General features: G+C 56.0%; 6 protein-coding genes across 6 annotated transcripts; 4 read left to right on the forward strand and 2 right to left on the reverse strand.

Annotated features, from left to right (window-relative positions):
- Positions 1-201: 201 nt before the first annotated feature.
- On the forward strand, positions 202-797 carry B0H18DRAFT_1118156 (uncharacterized protein; the record flags this gene model as incomplete). Its single annotated transcript, XM_048033734.1, has 2 exons — positions 202-234; positions 300-797. The coding sequence occupies 2 exons, from the start codon at positions 202-204 to the stop codon at positions 795-797; spliced, it is 531 nt and encodes a 176-aa protein (XP_047894570.1).
- A 611-nt stretch (positions 798-1,408) lies between these two features.
- Positions 1,409-4,239, reverse strand: B0H18DRAFT_1118157 (uncharacterized protein; the record flags this gene model as incomplete). The annotated part of the gene is made up of 6 exons (XM_048033735.1): positions 1,409-1,680; positions 1,753-1,814; positions 3,769-3,908; positions 3,965-4,003; positions 4,074-4,169; positions 4,225-4,239. The coding sequence occupies 6 exons, from the start codon at positions 4,237-4,239 to the stop codon at positions 1,409-1,411; spliced, it is 624 nt and encodes a 207-aa protein (XP_047894571.1).
- Positions 4,240-8,230: 3,991 nt separating this feature from the next.
- B0H18DRAFT_954125 (uncharacterized protein) lies at positions 8,231-9,107 on the forward strand (the record flags this gene model as incomplete). Its single annotated transcript, XM_048042244.1, has 5 exons — positions 8,231-8,392; positions 8,459-8,578; positions 8,632-8,755; positions 8,811-8,884; positions 8,943-9,107. 5 exons carry the CDS (start codon positions 8,231-8,233, stop codon positions 9,105-9,107), a joined length of 645 nt encoding a protein of 214 aa, XP_047894572.1.
- A 1,257-nt stretch (positions 9,108-10,364) lies between these two features.
- Positions 10,365-12,019, forward strand: B0H18DRAFT_1118159 (uncharacterized protein; the record flags this gene model as incomplete). The annotated part of the gene is made up of 8 exons (XM_048033736.1): positions 10,365-10,384; positions 10,433-10,628; positions 10,684-10,754; positions 10,815-10,843; positions 10,892-10,961; positions 11,019-11,655; positions 11,708-11,879; positions 11,934-12,019. The coding sequence occupies 8 exons, from the start codon at positions 10,365-10,367 to the stop codon at positions 12,017-12,019; spliced, it is 1,281 nt and encodes a 426-aa protein (XP_047894573.1).
- A 2,389-nt stretch (positions 12,020-14,408) lies between these two features.
- Positions 14,409-15,734, reverse strand: B0H18DRAFT_954127 (WD40-repeat-containing domain protein; the record flags this gene model as incomplete). Its single annotated transcript, XM_048042245.1, has 8 exons — positions 14,409-14,504; positions 14,559-14,584; positions 14,643-14,896; positions 14,951-15,010; positions 15,063-15,210; positions 15,260-15,416; positions 15,471-15,563; positions 15,642-15,734. The coding sequence occupies 8 exons, from the start codon at positions 15,732-15,734 to the stop codon at positions 14,409-14,411; spliced, it is 927 nt and encodes a 308-aa protein (XP_047894574.1).
- Positions 15,735-18,936: 3,202 nt separating this feature from the next.
- Positions 18,937-24,438, forward strand: B0H18DRAFT_1118160 (uncharacterized protein; the record flags this gene model as incomplete). Its single annotated transcript, XM_048033737.1, has 9 exons — positions 18,937-19,046; positions 19,099-20,891; positions 21,239-21,597; positions 21,656-22,645; positions 22,708-22,801; positions 23,327-23,412; positions 23,467-24,183; positions 24,243-24,348; positions 24,425-24,438. The coding sequence occupies 9 exons, from the start codon at positions 18,937-18,939 to the stop codon at positions 24,436-24,438; spliced, it is 4,269 nt and encodes a 1,422-aa protein (XP_047894575.1).
- Between the last annotated feature and the right edge of the window lie 38 nt (positions 24,439-24,476).

A 24,476-nucleotide genomic window follows, 5' to 3' on the forward strand; every position in this document is an offset into this window, starting at 1 on the left:
TGGACGTCAGGAATGACACACAGCAGGATCGAGAATTGTCAGCGTTGGCTTTGCTGCGGGGAGGCAACCGTCTCTGTGGACGATACTGGCCTTATGCTCTACCACAGCTTAGGCAGGACCTTCTTCATAGATGTGTCTGACACGTTGCGTCTCCTCGGGAGTGCCCTGAGGACAGCCAGCGGCCTGATCCGTCCGGCCATAATGGCGTTCATTGTTTCCGCCGCCGCAAGTCTCGTAAGGGCAACTCTCTTCGCCATGGCCCCCTTCCACTTGACACAACATTACATCCCACCGATCAGTACAAACTCATCGCACTTCTGACGCCGGTCAAGCTGGTGATTGTCGGCCTGAAGCCTTCATCAGGACATGGTCCCGACGTCATCGCGAGGACGACGACATCTCGTCTCCGTCGCGCCTCGAAGATGCTATTGCCTGGTGCTCAAGCATTGTACCTGGGGTCGGCACAGCAGCCGAGCGGACCAGCAAGATTGCCATCGCCCTCACGCATCGACAGTTTTCGCAGATTTCTTCATCAACGAGGGCATACATCCGCCGTCCAGTGTGTCCCAGCAATAACAGCGAGCACAAACTCTCGCAAGAGCAACATCGTCGACGATACGGTCGCACCACCTCTCACTACACCCCCTGAGTGGAGCGCTCCCGAGGGTACGAAGGCCGCGAAGGGCGATTACCCCGACCGCATCGTCGTCATCATGAACGTTCCCGTCGTCGGGGACGCTAAGGGCACGATCGACGAGTACTGCCCGCGGCCTTCTGCAGCGGGAGCTCCGAGTTGATCACTGTATCTCGGGTCGTACTAGGCATTGCGTCGGGCTCATATATATTGCACGGAGTTATGGTGTACCTGCTCTCTCAAAGGCCACCTATCCCTCTTGCAACGTTGGCTAATCGCGAGGCCCGCTCTATGGCTCGGGAGAGGATGGCTCATCATCATGCTCTAGCGCAGCTTTCCGTGCCCATAGAACTCGACCTACGGAAGCCGCTGACTGTCGAATACAGGCATCGCAAGGCCAACGACAGGCGACGATATCGGATTGGCCACATGCCAGTTTCCGTGAACAGTACCATGGCGAAGGCGCGCATATTGAGTACGAGGATGGTACGTCGGCCCAGGTACCAGACATGCTGGACGGATGCGAGGTGAGCACGTGGTGCCACACGTTCAGATCGACCTCACATCCAGACATCAGGTGAGGCCTTGAGTGTCTACATGTGTCGGATACAGTGTCAATGCAGCCCAGGACAGCAGCTCCGCGATGCAGAATTCGATCGAGAGGCAAGCGTCCGCAATCCGTGGCTACGGAAGCCTTGCGCTCGGCATGAGGCGCACGCCTGTGGGCTTCGACGAGAATAGGAGACCGACATACGTAAGACTGCACGACGTCGATCACCTCATCATGCGCAACTCCGTCGTCGTTGGTTGGCGGCCCGCTAGGTTGAAAACCATCACTTGCGTTTGTGTTTCCGTGGTGTTGATGAAAGCGAAGTTCACCGAGCACCACGCCGCGAGGTTATTGTGCTTTTGCTGGGCGGCGAGTGGTGACGCGGAGAAGATGACAATGTCATCCGCTTGCTCAAGATGGGAGACGACATTTCCTCCAGGCACAATGTCGTCCGCCAGGTGCAATACTACGAGCTCAGCGAATAACTTCCGCAGGACTGGTGATGCGGAGTCTCCGATCAGGATTCCTGTGAGTGCGCTGCACGTCGCCGACGAACCTCACAGCGTACTCCAGTCCTCTAGACCCGCAGCCCCATAACTCGTCGGGTCACCGAGGTCTGGCCCTCGTTTTCTAATGGCCGTCAGAAACACTGTTAGCCATGCGGTTGGAACGTCGCGTGAGTCTTTGCAGCTTTGGAATATTAGTTGGAGGTCCTCGTTCGGGGACGCGCAATAGCAGGGGAGCACCACAACCACACAGCGTCTGGGTGCTCAATTCCTCGCTAGTCCTTCCTTATCTGTCATACGATCGCTCAGCCCTCACGCGCGTCACGTTTCTGGTCGAACCATACCCTCCTCCTCCTCCTCCTCCTCCTCCTGAGAGAGCGCTGTCACGCATGGCGAGCCCTACGGCGCGCGAACGTGCTGACTAAATGAAATCCCCTCCTCCTCCTCTTGCCTCTCGCCGACGTCACTCCATGCTTGTCGCTGCAAAGCTCTATCACTCTCGATGTCTCGAACGCGCTGCGTGCACCTGCGTTAGGTCTAGATGCGCGTCTCGCTATCTCCTCCCCATTGGACTGGCTCGGTCGCTCGGATTGCTCGCGCCTCAACCTAGGGGGTCTCAAGCAGCGTCTTCAATCGACAACGGGCCGTCTGTACGTCTCTGTAGAATCGGGTTGAAGCCGCGTCATCAAGAAATAGCAAGTCATAAGCTGTTGTTTGTCGGCCCCATCACTGATCCAAAGAGACGTCCTCTATCCCAAGCCCTATGTCCATCTCACCGCTCTACGACCGCCTGCGCAAGGAGATTTGGCGGGGGTTTGGAATTACTCACATGCCTGTGTTTCGGCCTTGCAGCCGTCTGCCGGCTCTGGCATCGGCTCTACGGCACACCCGCTCGCTCTCTCGTGCAGGACCTGTCGCATATCTGCCTGCTGTCTGTGTGCCTGACCGCTCGTCCGCGCTTGCCCGCTCGTTCGCCCACTCGCCCACTCTTGCCCGCACCCTGGTCCAATCTTGCTGACTCGCCCAGCCTGTTCTTCTTCGCCCTCTTGCTACCTCGTTTGCCTGCTTTCTCTCCTAATCACCCGCCCGCTCTCATCGCTCTTCCCGCCCTCGCCAGGCTTTCCCGCCCACTCGCCCTCTCTTGCCTGCCTACCTCATTGTCATTCTCGCCCGCTTGCCGTCCCTCGCCCCACCCGTCGACCTTCCTTGCCCCGTCCTGGACAACATGTTTGCTGGCCCGTTCGATCGCAAATTCGTTTGCCCACTGCCCACGCCCACTCGCCCTCGCCCGCTTGGCCTTGGTCATCTCATCTTCGCCCTCTCGCTCTGCACTCCCTCTCACTTACGGCCTCTCTCGCACGCGCCCTCTCTCGCCCAAACTAACGTACACCCGCTCGCCCACTCGCCCACGCGACCCGCGCACCCGCTCGCCCGCCGTCCTGCTCACCGACCATCACCCGTAGTACGGGGAGTCGACGGAGCCACCACCATAGCATCAGAGCCACCGACAGCACCGGGTGGTTCGGTGCCCGGACAAGAGGTTCATTTTGACCATCGCGTCAAGCAAATGGCGGGAAGTTTAGGGGCGTAGAAAGCCTCCAACGGGCTGCAAATGCTCTCACTCAGAATATATAAGAATAATTGCCATTAGCATCATCATACTATGCACCCACTCTTGGCACAATCCGGTTGAAGGATCTTAGGCTACGTGCATATAACTTGGGGTGAATACATTACAATTATATCACAGATTTCCGTTGCTTTCCTGCCTTTATAGTTCATAGAGAGTAGGGTGATAATTGCTTGCCCTCGCGCTTACGTAATACTCGACGAGTGAACGAGCAGCGGTGGGATTATCGTGGTCACCGTTCCATCTTCATTTGCCCTGCGTGTGAGGAACCGTACCTGCCATTCATTCTGCGATGTGCTTATAAGTGTGTGCGCCCACCGTGTCAGACAGCCCACGTCACCTGTTCTATATAACGAACAAGTAGTACCTCTTGTACATCTGCAAAGTGCGATACCCCTGTGGTTAAGCAGCCTCATCATTTCTTAGTTATCGTTCTTAGATGACACACGGTAGGATGGGCATACGTTCGACATTCCTCCGGATGTCTTCCACATATCGCTTCGCACGATCGTGTTCTCCTCCGAAGGGAGGCCCTGTTTGATCTTCGGTGGCGCCCTGCTCCGTCGGTTCGTCCTGAGCCGGGTTAGGCTGTGTACGCGAGTGATCACGCCTGCCGCTTTGTGAGGTGAGCTAGGGACTCTCACCTGGTCCGTTTCTAAGCATGTTTTATCATCTTCATCATTCTGTGGCAATTTGGTCCCAATAGGTGAGCCGGGGGCGGCTTAGCAATAACGAGAAGCCCATCATACATACCCCCTGCAGGGTGCTCATGTCCGTGAGTATAGGTGCCGTTGTCTCCGAGTACTCGATGACCCACTGCAGTTGGCCTGGCGACGTGAATTGCCCCACCTACAGATATGAGTGCTGCCGTACGACATGGCTTTGAAGTCAAACATAGACTTACCACTCTTGCCAACATTTCAACGTACGTACCGCGCGACGTCAATGCTTCGCATGCAGGCAGGGGGACTTGTGACAAATTGATTGGACAATTAGATACATCCATGATCAGGCCTCAGGTCGCGCCAGAGCTTCTAGACAAGGTGAAACACCGTTCGTTCGACCAGGTCGCAGAGGCTACTACGGACGCATGTTTGCGATTGCTTGGATGGGCGCTAGCGGACGGTCGAGGACGGTCGGGGGACGGACGGGTGACGGACATTCAAGCGCTCAGCGCTCACCAGCACCGTCCAGCGCTTCAAGCTTAGCTTCAGACCTTCAAAGCTTCAGCCAACGCGCAGCTTGAACATCGAATCACAGTGAGTCGACTATGCGCGTCGTCGCGTCGTCGCCTGGCGAAGTGACTGGCTGACTATATGCGTAGCTCTACGGTCCCTATATCATGCCACGGTCTAATACCGGTACATCGACCAGACAGTGGTCGACACTGAGAAGCTGTTGAACGCTGACCGACCACCCGACGGGCGTGCACGACAAGCCGAACGCGCCTGACCTGACCATCACGACCGTCGAGACCGCAATTGGTGAGGTTCCGCTGACCACGCCTGTGCATGACGCTGAGCGCAGGGAACGTCAGCTTCTCGTATTACGACGGCCGGAACCAGGCGCTCGTTCAATGTCCCCGAGGCTCGTCCGTCGCGCTCGCCGGCCGACGGCATCCTGGCTACCGCATGGCTCTACGACCTGGAGGAGGGCGACGGGCGCGGCCGATTGACGGCTAAGATGTCTGAGACGTGACCCCGCTGGGCTTGCGCGAGGCTATTGGAGTCATCTTCAAGATAGTGTCCTCCTGAACGCGAGCATCGCCCACAATGTGAGTTATGGTCTTGGCTTCTATCTACTTCAGGTGCCGGGGCTGATGATGACATAGATATAGTAGGTTCGGTGCGGCGTCAGAGAAGGTTGAGGCAGTCGCGAAGGCCACATGTGCGCGAGCGGGCCATGAGCTTCCTGGATGGGTATGACACCAAAGATTGATGGATATGGCACTGAGATAGGCGGGCGCGGTGTCAGGATGAGCCCGGGAGAGAACCAGCATGCGGCGATCGCGCGGACCCTGCTTCCATCCTCCTGTGACGAGGCTACCAGGTAAGGGCGGTTCTGCTGCTGCGGTAGGCTCTGTCTCACGCTGCTGGTATAGTGCGCTGGATGCGGCGACGGGAAGGACATCCAGAATGTGCTGCAGCGCCTCGCGCAAGGACGGTGAGTATTTGGCGATCGCAGACAGGCTTCCGGTGCGTGTTCACTGACCGGTGCTTCTCTCCCCCTTGCATTCCGACACCGTGAAGCGTAGCGTGGCTTGCCCAACACTACCTCGGCTTTGGAGCAGGCATAAATGGCGTCACTCGGTCATGGTCTACCCGCCTTCGAGCCGTGGGCACACATGCCAGTGCCACCCGCAGGGACCATCTATCCCGCGCTCGTTGTCGAACCGCAATCCGCTGCCGATACTCCCGTATGATTCGTCCCCGGCCGTGTATTGCACCCTGTTGGTTGGACTGCTATAAACCACCGTCCCCTACGGTTGCTGACCGGCTCGCTCTTTGCCTCCGCTTTTCCGCAGCCTGGTGTACCTCTTCCCGATCAGGTTCTGCACTGAATCCGATTGTACGTCATTGATTCCTTTGTCAAACCGCGTCTCCGTCCCTCCTTCCTCACGGTTCCGCGATGCTGCATTCGTGTTGACATCGCACGTCACAGTCTTGGCAAATCGTTACGGTCAAGGACTGCCTTCGTCACCGCTTCCCGGCGACCCTCAGCCCATCGAGTTCCACTTGCGCGGGCTAAAGTGAGACCGCGCCCCGTTGTTTTATTCGTAGACGCTGACGACGCTCATGCAGAGATACAGGCGAAAAATAGTGACTCGCCCGAAACGCAGTGCTTCCTGATTCATCAGTGGCATACCATGTGTACATGCCCCAAGCTCGGGTACTTCCTTTGGGCACTCGTTTCCCTTTTTGCGGTTCTCTCCCGAAGCGCGAACGTTTCAGCCTTGAAATTGCCCGCACTCAAGGCCGCTGAGCAATCACCCTGCTCGTGGGTCAGCGATGCGCGGTTGCCAAGGTTGTGGTTGTGATTTTCTAGGTGGAGAGTTCGCTGCGTGCTTGCCTTACTCCGGTGGGGTCAGTGACTCTTCCTTGCTCACGACGTTCTCATGGTACCTTCCGCTTGTACATCGCTGACGACGGCCAACGGGGCTTTCGCAGGCGACAAGGGCGTGCTCAACACGCTTTGCGAAGTGCCGAGTGTACGTGAGATGCGTCGGCAGTGCTGATGAGTGAAGGCTTCGTGTAGGACATCGATGGAGACCGCTTTGTCAAGACATTGGTCTTTCCAAGGTGTGTATTCGTCTTTCTCGCGACCGAGTCTACTGAGCAGCGATGTCGGTCGGTCATTCCTCCTGTACTGGTGGTTTCTGTGGCTCTTGATCCTGCCGGAGTGCAATCTATGTGACGTGTGTTGGCTGATCCCTATAGGTTGATTGCATGGAGGTAATGTCTTTGCATCAAGCTCCGCTGCGGCTGCGATACGCGCACTGCTTTACAGCTCGGACGGTCCTCGACATGCAATCGACCTACTAACGCTGATGTGGAGGCGAGGCGTTGCTATCGACATGGAGGACACAGGTGGGATGCGTTTGATGTGTTTGCCAATCCCAGCTGACTGGTATTGGATCAGCCCCGACGACAGGCGAAAATCGCATTCCCGCACGCCATCGCAGGTCCGGCGAAGTCCGTCTCTACGACAGCACAGTGACAATGCATACAGACAGCGCGATGTCACGGCTATCTTCACTAGGCGGAACAAGGACACGTGAATCCTCTGCGCGACGCCAACCCACCGCATTTCCTTGCAGCCTTGTAAGTGGCGAGCCTACCGAGCGGCTGCGTTCCGACGGGAACATGGGCCTCCCACGTCCCCAGTCGTGCACGCACTAATCAACTCACCCTCACCATACTTCGTTCACGGGTCACTACGCTGAGTTCTCCCGTGAACTCGCAGCTCCGAGCGTTCTCAACGAGGACTCTACGGCAAGGGGAATCTTTGCTGATTACAGCGGCAATTTCCTTCGCCACAACTTCGCTAGCTCCCCCGTATAGCTCCCCATACTCTCGCTCCGCCGCCTGATCTCGGTGGAGAGTACAGCGACGCGAGGCTGCTGTCGTGAGCAGGTGCCGTCAACACTCCCCACATACGTTAGCTCATATTCGCTCGCACCCCTATCTGGGATGAGCTCGTTACCCACATCCCTCCGTGCCCCGACACGTCCAACCCTCTCACCTTCCTCTCCTACCCTCCGCTGTTGGAGGGCTCACGAAGCTCTCGAACAGGTGTACATTTCATGAACGCAGTGTTCTCGATTGTGGAGTCGTCTCCCTCACCCAAACAGTTTATTCAATATCAGTTCTCATCGTCCCCGCAGAGTCGAGTGTGGTGTCTAGCCGAGCGCAGCGTAAGTTTATGTATACCCGCTGCAGTCCAATGTGTGGTCGACTCTTTGTCTTGTCCATCACACTTGTCTGCGGCGCGGTGGGTTAGTATTACATGTACGCAGTGGTAAGCTGTTGTTCTGTCAGGGTCGCTGTACTAAGGACATCCGGGTGATGAGGAGATAAAGTGCGGTGCACCCTGCCCTGAGGCCCGAATGACGAAGCTGAGCGCCCATTGTATCCGCTCGAGTAGCGGTACCAGTACGCCTGCGCTCAACCTATCCGTCGAGCCTGGCCGCCAGGAGCTCATCTCGCAGCTCTCGTCGTTTCTTTCGTGCGCGGAAACGGTAAGGGGAATCAGCAAACAGACATGTTCAGAGGTGAGTGAAAACGCACGAAGGCATGGCTTTCGGGAGTCTAGATCAGATCTGCGCAGAACAAAGCAATCCTTCCTGTGAAGCTATAAAACTAACCAGCCGGAGTCTGCAGCAAATCTCAACCCTCACCTCGCGTTGAAAGATGGCCACTCCCCGATGGCTTCAGCTCACCAACCCGCGTTACTTATCCGATGATGAACTGGAAAACATCAGTTCTGCAGCCTCCCTGCTTGTGACTTTATCCCCTGTCGACATTACTGGAATCCCGGCACATGTCACCTATTGCCAGGTCATTGGGGTGCTGGTGAGCCACTGATTCAATTTACTCATGCTCAACAGAGTCCTGAATACTCATTGACAATTACGGCAGCACCGCATCCGGTTGCTCTGTAACTATTTCACTTATGCCCTCGAGTGGCTGGACATTGTCGAAGATCGCGTTGAGATCGATTGGAGTGTCGCTGATCGTCCCTATGAACGTGCCGAATGGGTGAGTGCCCTCGAGTGATCTTCTCGGGCAGAGAGCTTATGTCGGCGAGCCAGAACAATGCTGTCCTCGCGCAAGCGACCGCCATGACGCACCCTCACGTGTACAGAGAGCGTGGACCCCCTCGGGCGGGGCAGTTGAGCCGCGAATGGAGGCGCCACCTTCGACACAATTTGTCTGGTAAGCGAAGTCTCCTCAGCTCAATACTGTCTGTCCTAATGCTATATACCCTTAGACTTCATGCGCATCAACCTTGGCTACTTTGCCCATACTACGACTACTATTCACGTTGTCCAGGTCTTCGAAAGGGTGAGTAAAATTAAATTCAATGTTGTGATACAACATACTGATGCACCGAGGATCTCAGCGTGCTTGGGGCATACGCTTCTTAGTTGAAGGGATCATCAATGGGGAACAGCGATCAAACATCACAGTAAATGCTCTGGAACACTTGTCGCTGGACCTCTCGACTGCTGTGCCGGCAATCCGGCGTGCACGCTCTATGCGTGAGTTAGGCTCGGATTACTACTAAGCGCTCGAGTAAAGAGACTGCGCGGCTCCTGGTGTTTCACAGTTCTACTGATACTCAACGTGTTTGTTTTTGTACTGCCCATGCCGTGTCCTTTTTGTAATATGCTGTAATCCATATGATCTCAAGCCATGTCTTTCAGAATTGGGTTGAACGGCTGTTCTCGCTATGTATGTATGCATCGCACGCAGTGGTACTAAGCGCCAGCCTGAGATCGTCTGAACCCAGGCTCCACTGTACATGTCTTTCACCTGCACATCGACATCTCTCAATTCTTCTCGCGCGCGCGTCCTCCGCCCACGGCTGGCTTGGCCACCCCAGGGTATTGATTGCATGTCGAGGTATGTATGTCTTTCCCTTCTTTGTCACTCGCTGACGCCCGAGTCGGTTGCCGTCCCCCTTTAGGGATGCGTCGTCGACCTCAGCGGCTCTCACCGTCGCGGTCACCGGGCTTGCCCACTCACCGCGTCTCCCTCTCCTCCTCGCGCCTGCTCCATCCGATCGGCCACATTCCTCGTTCGGAGACGGGGATCGCGTCCCTCTACACGCGCGCGTAACGCGGGTGAGGTTCGCGCTGCTCGACTGGTACCTCCGATCGGCGGACTCCCTGTGAGCCATCGAGGTCTCACAGGTTAATGGAGTTACACGGTTCGTGCATCACAGCCTCTGCTTGACGAACAGACACTTGCACCTTCGCAGCTTCGTCTCCCCTGGTCGTCGAAGAGATTGGACTGTACGCGCGGTGTTTGCTTCCGTATGTGCTGCTGCTGATCGGTATCCTTCACACATGCGTCTTTTCTGGCTCTGTGATCGTCAGCAGGTGAACATGGCCATAGGCCTCCTTTGAAGGTTTGTGAATGTGCTATGCACATCGATGAAGATTTCTAACCATCTTCACGAAGAATCATAGAGCTCGACTAGTACGACACAGGCTCCCAACTCGGACACTCGATTACATCACCAAATAATTGTACCACATGAGAAGACTCCGTAGTCAAACTGGCTCGTTGGAGGTTTCGCGGTAAGTTCTTGGCTTAAGTCGGTTGCAGGAGTGTCATGGCCCAGCAGGACATTCTGATAGACCCACGCCGACGTCGGCGATTGTGGACAGCCTTCCCTTTGGTTCGATCCGTTGTCTGCGAGCTCCTCGTGTCACAATGTAAGTACTGAGTGACTGTTGCATTCTTCGGCGTCAATACTGATATATCAGTGGCTGATCGCGTCCTCCACAGACGCGCCGACGATCGCCCTCCCTCCAACATGCCCGTACACTCATTCTGGTGAGATCTTTAGACCGTTACGTACTCTGCACACACTGACTGTCTCAGGGGAGTGACACTCAACCCCGATCAACCCATCAGGTTCTCGCCCGAGGTTTATGACGTTCATATCACCCAAGCCGCTTTGAGTGGCGTCAGAGCTGCGGGCGACGTTACGGTTGTAGAGCTGACATGGAATTCCGGAAATAGCCCCCAGGGCGTCGAAGAAAGTTCCGTGATTTTGTGCTCTTTGTATCCAGGCGTAGTATGTGCTGTCGACTTGCCGGCGATCATGAACGACGCTCACTGTATGCGTGCAGATGGACCAAGTCGTTCTCAACATCTGGCTCGCTGCGCGACAACAGTATCAGCTTAAGGCCAGTGGCAGGACGTCAGTGATCCGAACTGATCCCTGCCGACCCTGTATGCTGACCTACAAGCTTTGAATCAGTTCCATCTCTTTGTTGGGTTACTATGCTGGTACGTGGATGCGCTTATGATGGATTACGAGCAGCTTAGACCGATCAGCTCCTGATACCTCCGGTCCACTGCCGGGATCTGGTTTGCGTGTTCCCCGATCATTGACGACAGCGTCTGAGTAAGTGGACAGCTTGCTAGAAGTTGTAGTCGTTCTGACTGTTTGCCCGTCTTGTAGAGCAGCGTCACAACCGGTCCAGCAGCATAATAGCAACAAGCGTCCACGACTCGACGACGATGGCCCAGATGCCGGCCGCTCTGCTAGTGCTTCGACGAGCAGAACAAATGTGGTGGCCAAACCTGCTGCGAGTCTCTTGGGTTCCGCATCCCGCGCTATGCCCGACAGGGCTAGTGGATCGGCGGGACCGGCGAGACCTGCTGCTGCACTGCCCGATCGCGGCAACGTCGGCGTTACGACGAACACGGGAGGGCCGACAGGCAAGATTCCGCGCGAACGTAGCGACGCACCCAGTCGCAGCAACGCACCCAGTCGCAGCAACGCCGGTCCTTCGAACATGGGAGGGCAGATCAGCAACAGTACGCGCGAACGCGGCGATGCACCCAGCGGCAGCTACGCCGGTCCTTCGACGAACATGGGAGGGCAGATCAGCAGCAGTACGCGCGAACGTAGCCAGCCGTCTAATACGACAAAGGGCCAGAAGTTGAACCCGGCCTCATCTGCGACACGGATGGAGCCACTCGACTTGACCTCAGGCGCCGGCGATGCACTGAAGTTCGGCGACATTGTTGCTCTTGCACTCACCATCACTGTCCAGGACACAAACGAGATCATTGTAGACTCTCGGGCTCGCCCAGTACGTAGTTACCCTTGATCGCAACCGCCGTGGCGAATAACCAGATACCCAGATGACGATAAAATTGGGTCAAGAGAACCTATTGCCAGTCGTACAACACAAATTGGCCGGCATGAGGGTAGGGCAGCGCGAGATTTTGGTGACGCCGCCGAATGTAGCATATGGTTCGCACTCTCGCATGGTAAATAAGCATTTTGTGGCGCCTAACTCGACTCTCATCTGGGGTCAGTCGTCCTTCTTCGGCATGGTGTGTTATAGCTTACTGATCAATCTCGCAGACGTCACCGTCGTTGCCATCAATCCGGAGACATCCTCAGTTGAGTTGCAGGAGGAGGGCAGTCATGTCGGACTCGGAGCAGAGTGATTAGTATCCGGTATCAGGCACTATATATGTTGCTCCCCTGTAGAATGCTGTCGCGGACCTGTCGGCTTGTTATTTGTGGTTTAATTGACGTAGGATTCTCACGGATGGATCCGTCAAGTGCGCCGCACGCGTTTATGCGTAAACGGGTTGCGCCCAGGGGGCGAGCATGCAAGCGAGCGCTCATGAGTGTTTGCGTGAGTACGTGAACGTTACCTCCATGTACGCACCCTGCATGCGCGCCGCGGATATCTCCTGGCTGCTAGAACCGGCCCACGTGAGTGGTTCCTCCTCGAGCGCGTCGACGACGAGCCCGACCCGCCATATTACGCACTTAGCACACGGGCTAGACGAGTGCCTATTTAGTACGTTGACCGCCACGGCGACCTTCACGCGCACGACCCGGACTACCGCGACTTTCCTGCCACGGCGCGCGTCTCCGCAGCACCAGTCGCCGCGCCGACCGTCAGTACTTCAGTGCTGGACAGCATACCCCATCGCGCGCCATGACTGGCGCGCCGAGGCAGTTGAGAATGACGACGTCAGGACGCGATGATGACATTGAGTCCCAATCGCCTAGTACTCTCCGTTCGCGTCGCACGCTGCCACGCGCCGCAGCTCGACACCTGCGTACGTACCCGTGCCGTACACAGACTATACTAACGAGCCACATCCATCCTCATCGTCGCCAGTTGACTTGCTTGACGACCACTCCCCGAGTATGTTGCAGAAGTCGTCATTACACGATACGGGAATTCCATCCTCCCTCCTCCTCCATTTCTCGGGGACTACCTGGAGAGTGAGCCAATCACGATTCTCAACATTAATATTAGCTCCCGCATCATCTTTGCTCCATCTCACATACTAGCATTCGTGCCACCAGTCTCCTGCACCATCTGAGGCGCCTACTGTCTCTAGGCTTCGAGACACTGCGAGACATCGCCAGCACAATCCCGTGCTCACGATGCCCGCCCAATGCGTCTTTCATCGTCGGCTCAGAGGCGTCACGCGTGTGATCGTCCGCCTCTTACAATGTGCGTCGTCTCGTCTTGGTTTACATCCCTTCGTCCTCCCCCAGTGATACATTCAATTGAATCAATTCATCTCGGCGACTGTTCTCCCTCACACCATATTTTCGTCTCTCATGCGTCCTCAGGAGCCTCACGCGCGTCTCAAGTTTTCTCTGTCTTCTCTGTCAATCCTTCGCATTGCATCGGCCGCGGGGCGGTATCCTCATCCGCACGGCGTCGCGCTACCCCATGAAAGATGCTCTCTGTCCCCCCTCCCGTCGCCCAAGCGTGGACGATGCAATAGTGCATGCGCAGCATCACATGGTAGGTCGGTGAGTGTCTTCCATACCCTTGAGGGACCCTGCTGACACACTGCACCAGTACCCTGAGACGAGCGACGGCGGTGTCCAGCAGTACCCGCGATGTCGTCGTGAGTCCACCTAGCACTCCCAAGTCAGCTAGACTGTGCCCTAGTCTTACCTTCAGCCACTCCGCGCCGCGATGCACACTGCGTTACGTTCTGCGAACAGCCGGCGTTCGTCCGCACGGCATTACAATCAGCCCGACGACCACAACGTGTCCGGGCAAGCACGACGTCAACGACGCTACGCGACACCAAGATTCGGACACGTCGTCCAGCAACCACGCCCGTCTCTAACCCGATGAGTGAGTGGTTGTGCCTGCCTGTAAGTGCATTGATGCCGTGAATGCTCACGTAACGCTTACTCGCGTTAGACCAGTTCGACCTCGAACAATGGTCACAGACGTACGTGCAGGACAGCGGCACCGCGAGCTGACGTGAACATCTCGCGCAACAGCAGCAGGCGGTCGTCTCAGAAAGTGGGATGGCGAACGAGATGGACGGCGGACGAGATGGTGGACGGCGGACGAGATGGTGGACGGCGGACGAGATGGTGGACGGCGGACGAGATGGTGGACGGCGGACGAGATGGTGGACGGCGGACGAGGTGGTGGACGGCGGACGAGATGGTGGACGGCGGACGAGATGGACGGCGAACGAGAGGCACAGCGAACGAGAGGCACGACAAGCGGCAGGGATGGCGAGCGAGAGACGGCAACGCATCACTCGTTGCATGTACACATAGAGGGCCATATCGCTCCTATGAATCTCACAGATGAAACCGCTTCTTCCCACTTCCTGAGAGCTTCAACGACACGACGACCACGCATGCAAGCAAGTCGAGTAGAGCATACTATCGAATCATATCTCGAGTCCAGCATGTTTCCGGCTGTATTCGTCGGCCTACCTAACCCACAGACCATTACCGTCCAACACCCAAGCCTGGCATCCGCTAAGTATCAACTCGTCGACTGCATGCGCGAGTTAACTGTCTCTCCAACCCCGCGAACATTCGGTATTATTAATGAGCCTCCCAGACACAGATGCCGTTGACACAACTAGGGCTACTACTCCCACATGCAACTAAGGTTCTATCTGTTGTCTTGTCGTCAAAGACCTGAAAGCCAGACATTCAGGTCAGTGAAAAACAGTGAAAATAGATCGTACACACGGCAAGTGCCTGAATAACATCCCAGCCTAGGCAGCAGTACAGTCATCACCCAGGATGCATGCGAAGCGCATGAACGGAGCTTACCTTCGTGATACAGTGTCTGGAAGTGCTCCCCTTGGTCGCTGTCGATGAATCTCACTTTGCCGCCGTAATCTCCATGGAATAACATTGCACCACCAACAGCATATTTGACGGGAAGCGATACGAGCCAATCAGGCTTATCCTCGATGTTCACATGCATACGATGAGATGCTGAAGGTAATTCGTACACTTGAAAGCCCTTCACTATGTTCGAGATGACTAGGTTATCTCCTGTAGGAGATACCGCACATGCTCCACTGACAGAAGACTATCAGGCAAACAAAGAGACGTGTATGTGCTTGACAACGCACCATAGCGGGGTGTGTATGACCCATAGTACCCTAGAGGAGCCTTTCTCGTAATGGTGGCAGCTGGAGGAAGGCCGCAAATCAGCACGGAGTCAATGAATGGCAGCACACGTACTGTATACCATGATGCAGGTAGGCAATGACGAGCTTGTTATCAGCGTGCTTGTCCTTGTGGAGCCATTGAACCGATGTTACAAGCGGCTCCTCGTCGCCATTGTAAGCGCTTGCGCGGGGCGGTTGGAAAGCTTCGCCGCATCCCCACCCTTGACAACCCTGTCAATACACGATAATATGTCGTCGTTCGAAACCCACCCGTGTCTTCCCATGGCCAAACTTTTACCGATTCATGCGCTGCGGAAGCCAGAATATATGGCACAGGACTGGTTCCGGCCTGCACAGGAGCCTGATTGACGGCCAGACATTCGATGGGTTTGCGGTGCCCTTCGAAGCCTGAGATTGTCACAGAAGACTGGTGGCATTATTCTTAGGTCACACCGACGACAGTAAATCATGGTCAACTTACGATGCACACAGTAACCGTGAGCAATGTACCGTCCGCCGTGCCAGAGACGAACACGTCCGGGGCCCCCGTCCAAGCCAGAGACAAGACAGCGGACTTCGTGACTATGCGATGTAGCACTGCTCCAGTATCCAAGGAGCAGATCGCGATGCGACAGTCTGAGCTACAACTCACTAGGTACTTGCCATCGGGGCTGATAGCGATGGAGTTGATGGCATCGTTATGTAGGTCAGTCGCTTTCCACCTGGGTGTGAATTCGGACGACATCTTCTGTCAGTGAGGCGCATCAATTTCAGACGCGACGAACAAACGGCTTTGTTACGAGAGGCATGGTAGCGCGGAGGTATTGCTCACCTTCCTGGTACGAAGCGCCTCGGAATGGAATAGAGATCAACTTCGGAAATTCAGGAGATGCCGAGAAGCACGAAAACGCAGCTCCTCGCCAGGGATGCCTGACTAGAGCGTAGGACAAAAAGTTCGAAACTCAGTGACCCAACACTGCTGCCATAGATTAAACAAGGACAGTCAAATGCGGCGGATGTCTGTTTGCGATTGCTTGGATGGGCGCTAGCGGACGGTCGAGGACGGTCGGGGGACGGACGGGTGACGGACATTCAAGCGCTCAGCGCTCACCAGCACCGTCCAGCGCTTCAAGCTTAGCTTCAGACCTTCAAAGCTTCAGCCAACGCGCAGCTTGAACATCGAATCACAGTGAGTCGACTATGCGCGTCGTCGCGTCGTCGCCTGGCGAAGTGACTGGCTGACTATATGCGTAGCTCTACGGTCCCTATATCATGCCACGGTCTAATACCGGTACATCGACCAGACAGTGGTCGACACTGAGAAGCTGTTGAACGCTGACCGACCACCCGACGGGCGTGCACGACAAGCCGAACGCGCCTGACCTGACCATCACGACCGTCGAGACCGCAATTGGTGAGGTTCCGCTGACCCCGCCTGTGCATGACGCTGAGCGCAGGGAACGTCAGCTTCTCGTATTACGACGGCCGGAACCAGGCGCTCGTTCAATGTCCCCGAGGCTCGTCCGTCGCGCTCGCCGGCCGACGGCATCCTGGCTACCGCATGGCTCTACGACCTGGAGGAGGGCGACGGGCGCGGCCGATTGACGGCTAAGATGTCTGAGACGTGACCCCGCTGGGCTTGCGCGAGGCTATTGGAGTCATCTTCAAGATAGTGTCCTCCTGAACGCGAGCATCGCCCACAATGTGAGTTATGGTCTTGGCTTCTATCTACTTCAGGTGCCGGGGCTGATGATGACATAGATATAGTAGGTTCGGTGCGGCGTCAGAGAAGGTTGAGGCAGTCGCGAAGGCCACATGTGCGCGAGCGGGCCATGAGCTTCCTGGATGGGTATGACACCAAAGATTGATGGATATGGCACTGAGATAGGCGGGCGCGGTGTCAGGATGAGCCCGGGAGAGAACCAGCATGCGGCGATCGCGCGGACCCTGCTTCCATCCTCCTGTGACGAGGCTACCAGGTAAGGGCGGTTCTGCTGCTGCGGTAGGCTCTGTCTCACGCTGCTGGTATAGTGCGCTGGATGCGGCGACGGGAAGGACATCCAGAATGTGCTGCAGCGCCTCGCGCAAGGACGGTGAGTATTTGGCGATCGCAGACAGCTTCCGGTGCGTGTTCACTGACCGGTGCTTCTCTCCCCCTTGCATTCCGACACCGTGAAGCGTAGCGTGGCTTGCCCAACACTACCTCGGCTTTGGAGCAGGCATAAATGGCGTCACTCGGTCATGGTCTACCCGCCTTTGAGCCGTGGGCACACATATATGCCAGTGCCACCCACAGGGATCTTCGATCCCGTGCACGTCGCCGCACCGCATGCGCAAACCTTTGCTGTCGACAGCACGGCACTCGTGTTGTCCGTGTCTATCGTCTGTCTTCGACAACTCGCTCACCTGGACTCAGCCTGTCGCCGCGTGCCCGCATCCGAGCATCGCCTGCCCCCGGCCTGTCTTCTCGCCAGTGACTGCCATGCGCTGTTCTTGCACATGGCATCTGGCATGATATGTCGAAGAGGCCGCCGTCAGATCCTTTTTGGAGGAGCTCTCGGGTAATAGGGGCTGCATCGCAGTGGTTTTATGCGAGGTACAAGTGCCGTGGCCCAACGCTGCGATATCCGCTCCCGAACACTGATACCCGGGCGCAAACATTGTACTCGATAGCCGCAAGCTGATATTCGTCGCGGCCCGCGATCAATCAAAATGGATAAGTGGAGCCGCCCGCCCGCCTACCTGAAGACGCCCCGCACTGTCCTCGACGCTCGACGGGCCCTTGACGCACGGTCCCGCCCCTTGTGCGCGGATTGTCGACGGCATCTATTGCCGGGTCGATGGCATGTGCGATCAGGAGGACGGGGAAGAGGGGTACGCTGTACAGCATGGAAACCCGCGAAGCACGAAGCCGTCTTTTGTGGATAGGCCGTCCTGCCGGCGCACGACGCACGTGCAGAGACTCAGAGGGCTGTTACCACCGGGCGTGGCACCTGGGAAGCCCTACGCCCGCGTCGTACTCAGGGCACGGCGATGCGATGGGGGCGTACCACTCAGAACCTGCGGGAACACTTGCAGAGTTCTCGGCGAGTAAGCACGGCGCAAACGTGTTATTGACAACTCCCGAGGACGCCTATACCAGTACGGTCGCTCGGGCTGAAGCAGTTTGCGGCCTGCGACCAATGCTCTGTCTCCTTCGACGACGCGCCTTACATGTCGCAGGTCTTCAGGGACATCATCTCGTCTCCCGAGGCTCGATCAAGAGAACACCCAGTGGCATGATCATGTGAGGTTGCTCGTCGAGTCTGATCGGTTCATCATGGGCAGCAGAGGCTTCGTTAGCATTATTATAAACACGACACATTGTGGGCATGTGTGCACATGGTAACGGGAGTGACGGGAGTGGTACGCTGGCCTGAAGGAAAGCGCGCGCGTGGATACTCATTGATGAGCATTTATAAACCGCGATAAGTAAACGGTGTACTAATATGCAGTCCCACCACATTACAGTACGACAGGCAGATCAGTGGTGGTTTCGTCGAGTGCGATCATGAGGCCTATAAAGTAATGGGTAGGCACTGAGGCAGCGATGTAGGGTAGCACGTGGAGACTCGAGCCTCGGCATGAAAATATATCACGTGACTGTACCAGAGTTGCGACTCGTAAGTGCGTCATTTCCCGCGAAAACGTCCATTGTGACAGCCACTGTTGTACAGCAACTGAGTCCCTTTCATCAGTGTCGATAATACTTCCTGTCAGGTAGCGCCACGTCCCCTGGAATCATCGACAGAATCCGACTGGGCTGGCAGTCTCTCGCCAAATCCCTACATCTGAAGGGCGCGGGCGACCGCAGAGGAATGGAAAGATCTGCTCTCACTGTACTTACCGATCGCACGGGGGTGCATTCGTGCAAACGGACGGTCATGGGAACCCCCCAGGTGTCCGTAATGAACAAGTCGTTGCTTGGCCCGGCACGTATGGAACATGGTTCCCCACTACAAGATTTGGGTGCCTATATGCAGCGAGACAGACGGACGATCCAGTCTCGGGATGTAAGGTTCGTTGTTCTTCCTCTCAGAGATAGCCACTGCCGACCGCACTTCTTCCAGCCCATGGGACGTTGACATGGAGGGCGATGAGGAGCGACTTAGCGGCGTGATTACCGGCGCCGAGGGACCGCTACTGCAGCCAGACATCGAGCAAGACGACGTGGGCGTGCTGGAAATGAACGCACAGTGCGATGGCATCTACGATATTGCTGAACCAGGGCAATTTGAGCCACTAGGACCCTCTCAGTGGCTGGCGCCCTCTGACAGAGACAAGGAAGGGCACGATGCGACGCGTCTCTACGACGCATTTGGACCCGTCTCATTTCCCGAGGATCGCCTACTACCCAATAGCTGTGATGACATGAACACCATGCCGTTCTCGCATGTCGACCCCGTGGAATCGCAGCTTGATATTGAGCACGCCGGTACTTCCGATCTATGGCCCCCAGACGGTACTGAAAAGGCAGTTCACTATTCACCGTCTTCGGCTGGCGGATGGCCCGTGGCGGATGGGTTCCCTGCTTTCTCGATTTCGCAGCATGACTCAGGCGACCTGTCGGCCAACGCAACCCACCTTTCAACGGACACCGACGACCCGCTGTCCCGTGTTGTTCAATCTGAAAGAAACACCTGTTATTCAGCATTTGGAATGGGCAGTGCTTCGGAACACACTGCGGACCTGTCGCCTGGTACCAGCGGCCTCGACGATGACTCAGCCGCGTTACTTGCCTCTCGAGGCTACGCCCGGTTGATGGATCCTGCTGTCGACTCTCCAAACGACGATGTTATTCATGCGCCATTCCCCTATAAAATTAGCCCTCAGTCGAAGGGCTTGGCTGCTGAAATGTTGATCGACGCTGGCATGACGGTGTTGTTGACCCCTCGAGCTTACGCTGTGCGAACAGACCCCGCCGTCGGCTCGTCGACCAGTATATCTGCGTCACTGTTCCCTCGGATTGGCAGCCAGTCGACGGGTTCGAGTGCCGAAATGTCGGTCGACACGGACGTCGACATGGCGGCGTTGTTGGCCCCTCAAGCCTACGCTCAGCGAATGGACCTTGCCGTCGGTTCGTCGACCAGTATGTCGGCGTCACTGTCCCCTCGGATTGGCAGCCAGTCGACGGGTTCGAGTGCCGAAATGTCGGTCGACACGGACGTCGACATGGCGGCGTTGTTGACCCCTCAAGCCTACGCTCAGCGAATGGACCTTGCCGTCGGTTCGTCGACCAGTATGTCGGCGTCACTGTCCCCTCGGATTGGCAGCCAGTCGTCGGGTTCGAGTGCCGAAATGTCGGTCGACACGGACGTCGACATGGCGGCGTTGTTGGCCCCTCAAGCCTACGCTCAGCGAATGGATCTTGCCGCCGGCTTGTCGAGTTATACACCTACGTCACTGCTCCCTCAGATCGGCACTCAGTGGACGGCTTTGACTGTTGAAAGGCTACTCGACACCGATATAGCGGCGTTATTGTCCCCTCGGGCCTACGCTCAGCTGATAGGCCTAACTGCCGGCTCGTTGATTGACAATGCGTCACTGCGCCCACAGATCGGTCCTCAATCGGCGCGGTCAACCGCTGAAATGTTGCCTGACCCTGACATGGCAGCGTTACTGGCTCCTCGAGCCTCCGCTGAGCTGATGGATTTGAATGTCTGTTCGCCGATCGACGGCGATACACTCGCGTCGCTGCACCCTAAAATTGATGCCCAGTCGAGGGATTCGACCGTTGAGACGTTAACGGACACCGGCATGGCCGCATTGATGGCGCCTCAAGTCTACGCTCAGCCCATGAATCCGACCGTTGGCCGGCTGAGCGATAGCAACATGGTCACGCTATCGACCCGTCGGGTAGACGGTCAGTTCATGTATCCTGCCCGAATATCATCTCTGCGAGGGCGGCAAACTCGAGGTACTACGGAGGCAGATGGTATCAGAGAAGGTGAGTAGTATCCTCGTTCATCAAGCTCCCGCGGCGCTCTGACCTATACACACGAGAATCACCATGCACAGAAAGAGCCGTAGCCTTTTCGGGTGAAACGCGTACTCTACGCAAGACTCCAGTGTTGAGCGACGTTCAATTGACGAGAAGTGCTTGGGACGAACAGTTAGAAGGAAGCGAAACAAACACAAATATCCAATATGAAGATCTAGTGTCACGGTACCCATACGACATCAACGGTGGAGACTCACCAAGGAGCACAGCGGAGAACTTGGAATTAGAACGTGAGAACTCTGTTAGCGTCTCACAGCCTGCTTTCTACCCCTTGACTGCAGTACGAACACACCGCCAAGGTTATCCTTGGCGTGACAACTCGTGCTGGCTCGATACGTCCCTCGAGCTAATCTTCCAGACAGTACAGCGTGACTGGAATTCGTTTTCGCGCTGCCTTCCACACCCTGCGCATCCAGTGTACGAAGCAATCAACCAGCGCCGCAGCGTAGGTTTGAGCCGTCACCCGGGTGACATCGCTACCGTTCTGTCTGCCCAGAGGGATGCCCTTCGAAAGACGCTTGTCGAACGCGGGCTAATTCGGTCCATGAACTCGTGTGAACCAGCCTTTGTGAGTGTCCGTCCTTTTGAGATTATTTACTGCATGGCTGATGCTGATACACTTTCAGGGCTGGTTAGACGGTCTCCTTCGCCCCCAAACCAGTGGGAAGCAAGACGATGTGCAGCCGTACTTCCAGGGTTACAGCGTTACGTTGCGCTCATGCTCCGGCGTGCCGGGTAGATCTGACACCTACCAACACCACCAGATCAAGGCCCCACGTCCGAGATTCTACTACCAGCTCAAAGATCAAGACTACAGGAAGTGTGGGGGCTCAGCATCGTCTTGGTTTCACCGTCTCCTCGATACGAGCTGCCGACCCGAACCCGAGCGTGACTGCTGGAGGGTACGCAACGACTCACTCTATTGCAAGGGGCAGGCACAGCTTGCAGAACTGCACTTCGTACTTCCCATTATGCTTGTCATCGAAGTAGGTACGGCAACGGGGAAGATATGGGATTTTCCTTCGTTTCTACGCCCGCCGCACTACAAGGAGGAGTGTGGACCGCATAGCGACGACCTTCCCGGGCCGCAGTATGATCTCGTGGGACGGATTTTCTATGAGCCGGCCAGGCATCACTTCTTCTGTCGCTTCGTCTCCTCCTCTCGACAGTCGCATGTGATCGAGTACGACGGGCTTGCGGCGAAAGGTATCAAGCAGTACGTAAGCAGCGGCGGCGTCGACGATCTTGCGGGCTTATATGATAGCCCCACTCATGGTTATCATACACATTCCGCTGTGTATCATCTACGAGGAGGAACGCGCGCGCAGGAGGGCTTTCTCTCTCATCAGAAATCGAGCATTGAGCGCCACCATTCACTGCAGATCCTCCGCGGTACCCCTCACCTTCTCCCGCAAATTACGCTGCAAAAGCCTGGATTCATCACCGTGCCAGACCGCGATCGCTTTTGGCTTCACAATCCTTCGCGTGGTGGAACGTACGAATACGACGCTCAAGTATCATCCAAGGGGCTCAGGACAGTCATAAGTCCTGCGAATCGTGCGGAAGAACCCCAGGGTGTTACCGAAGACTCGGACAAGATAGGGCATTCTGGCGTAGTGAGCAATCCTGCACTTGTTCAGGTTTGCTTGTTCGGCTCATCTCTTGGCTACGGCTCCAGTCGATGGTCGAGTCGACAGCCTATACTGCGATGCAGAATAGTGACACACAAGACAATCCTACCAGCCTTGATGATACCCAGGCCATTCGAGCCGGTGAACCGACCCTGTTCCGATGTAGATGTGGCGTACACGGTGACCTACAGTTGATGATCGACAACCTACCCAAACTGGTGTGTCAACTTTGCGACTATTGGTCTCATGTTGCATGTCAGCGAGGAGGACGAGCGAGTAGTCTCGGGCCGTCCGAGAGCTTCACATGCGACATCTGCTCTGGGAACGACTTACCCAGTCTGAAGTAAGGATATACATCACATGCTGAACTTTCATGTCGCTGACGGGCATTCCACCTAACTCGTAACCAAAATCTTGACTGTCGCGAAATGATCAGCAAACAAAGAGTCGGCTCTCAGGTCTCCACGAGCAGTCGATTGATGTAAGAATTTTGCAGCCTTTGCATTCTGAATGAAAACCGCTTACAAATAATTAGTGCTGGAAAAGGTGCGCTTGCACGGAACGGAAAGTTTTGGTACCCTGTCCGCCTACTCCAGCTTCACAGCGGTCCGGTTAGGGCGTGGCAGGTAGTCTGGTGGCGCTATTGTATCTTCGTTCAAACCGTAGGTCCTCCAGATTTCACTGCACTAGTCCCTGAGACGGAGCTCGTGGACGAGCTATGGGGTGATAGGGACGCTCGGAGATCTATTCGGGTGAGTACTCTATCTCCAACATCCGATTTCGTCTGACATTACTTGATCAAAAAGCTGGGTCGGTGGAAGCTCGCATGTCGAGTCGAAGACGATGAAGACCTCCTCCTCAATCCCACTTCGTTTCCGTTCTCAGCGGAGATCGACCAAATATTGACGCCGCATTGCGGTGTTCTGGCAACCTTGATAGATGTGTCGAGCTGTGGTCCCGGGTTTGACCTTAGGGCGATAGATCTTGATATCCCAGCCCTTAACGCTGTGCGTGATGCCCGAGGAGGAGGACGGGGTACAGCAGCGCTGAAGTCCGGCGTCATCGCAGACAGAGGCGGCCTCAGCGTGATGGACTATGGCCAAATCATCAATTGGATATACAACAAGGTTCCTCGTGCGCAAGACAAGATTCACGTGTGGCTTGGTTGTATTCCCACTGGGCATGCTACCACCTTAGTGCTTCTGGCTCGCAACAAACACCTCTTCCTGCAGCATCCCGGCTTCGCGAGTCTGCACACAGACGCCGGCGGACATCGCTTCCTTGTTCAAAAAGCTTGGGAATATCAGCAAAACACGGTCGAGTCGGAGACACATGACGTTGATCGCGAGTGTGTATCTCTGTTCGAGCGACGGTTGTTCGAGAGTTCGACCGAAGCAGGTCCGGCGAGTTACGAGCAATGGGGTTTGGATGCCGGTGACCATCAGGGAAAATGGTATCCCTACGGAGAAGTGCCTTCGGACTGGGGAGAGGATGGGCTTTCTATGAGTGACTCAGAACTAGAGGTCTGTATCGTTCATTGACATACCTGTAGCTCCCATCACTGATTTTCACCATACTGCAGAGGGGGCCCGATTTTAGTATGGGCGAAGAGGATGCAGACACACTCGCTCGCAAATTAACAGAGTTACGGCCCCGTCCGAAGCCTCGACGGCGGATCAGGCCTCCCAGTAAGTCTGGTTCTACGTATGGCACTTTCCATTGACTGACACGGAGAATTTTGCGAAGGTGCATGAGCTCTATCAGTTGCCACAAAATAGATATGTAATTTACTCTACCATTATAACTCATATCGTAT

The sequence above is a fragment of the Fomitopsis serialis genome (assembly GCF_022376445.1).
Source record: "Fomitopsis serialis strain Sig1Antser10 chromosome Unknown B0H18scaffold_25, whole genome shotgun sequence".
Taxonomy (NCBI): Eukaryota; Fungi; Basidiomycota; class Agaricomycetes; order Polyporales; family Fomitopsidaceae; genus Fomitopsis; species Fomitopsis serialis.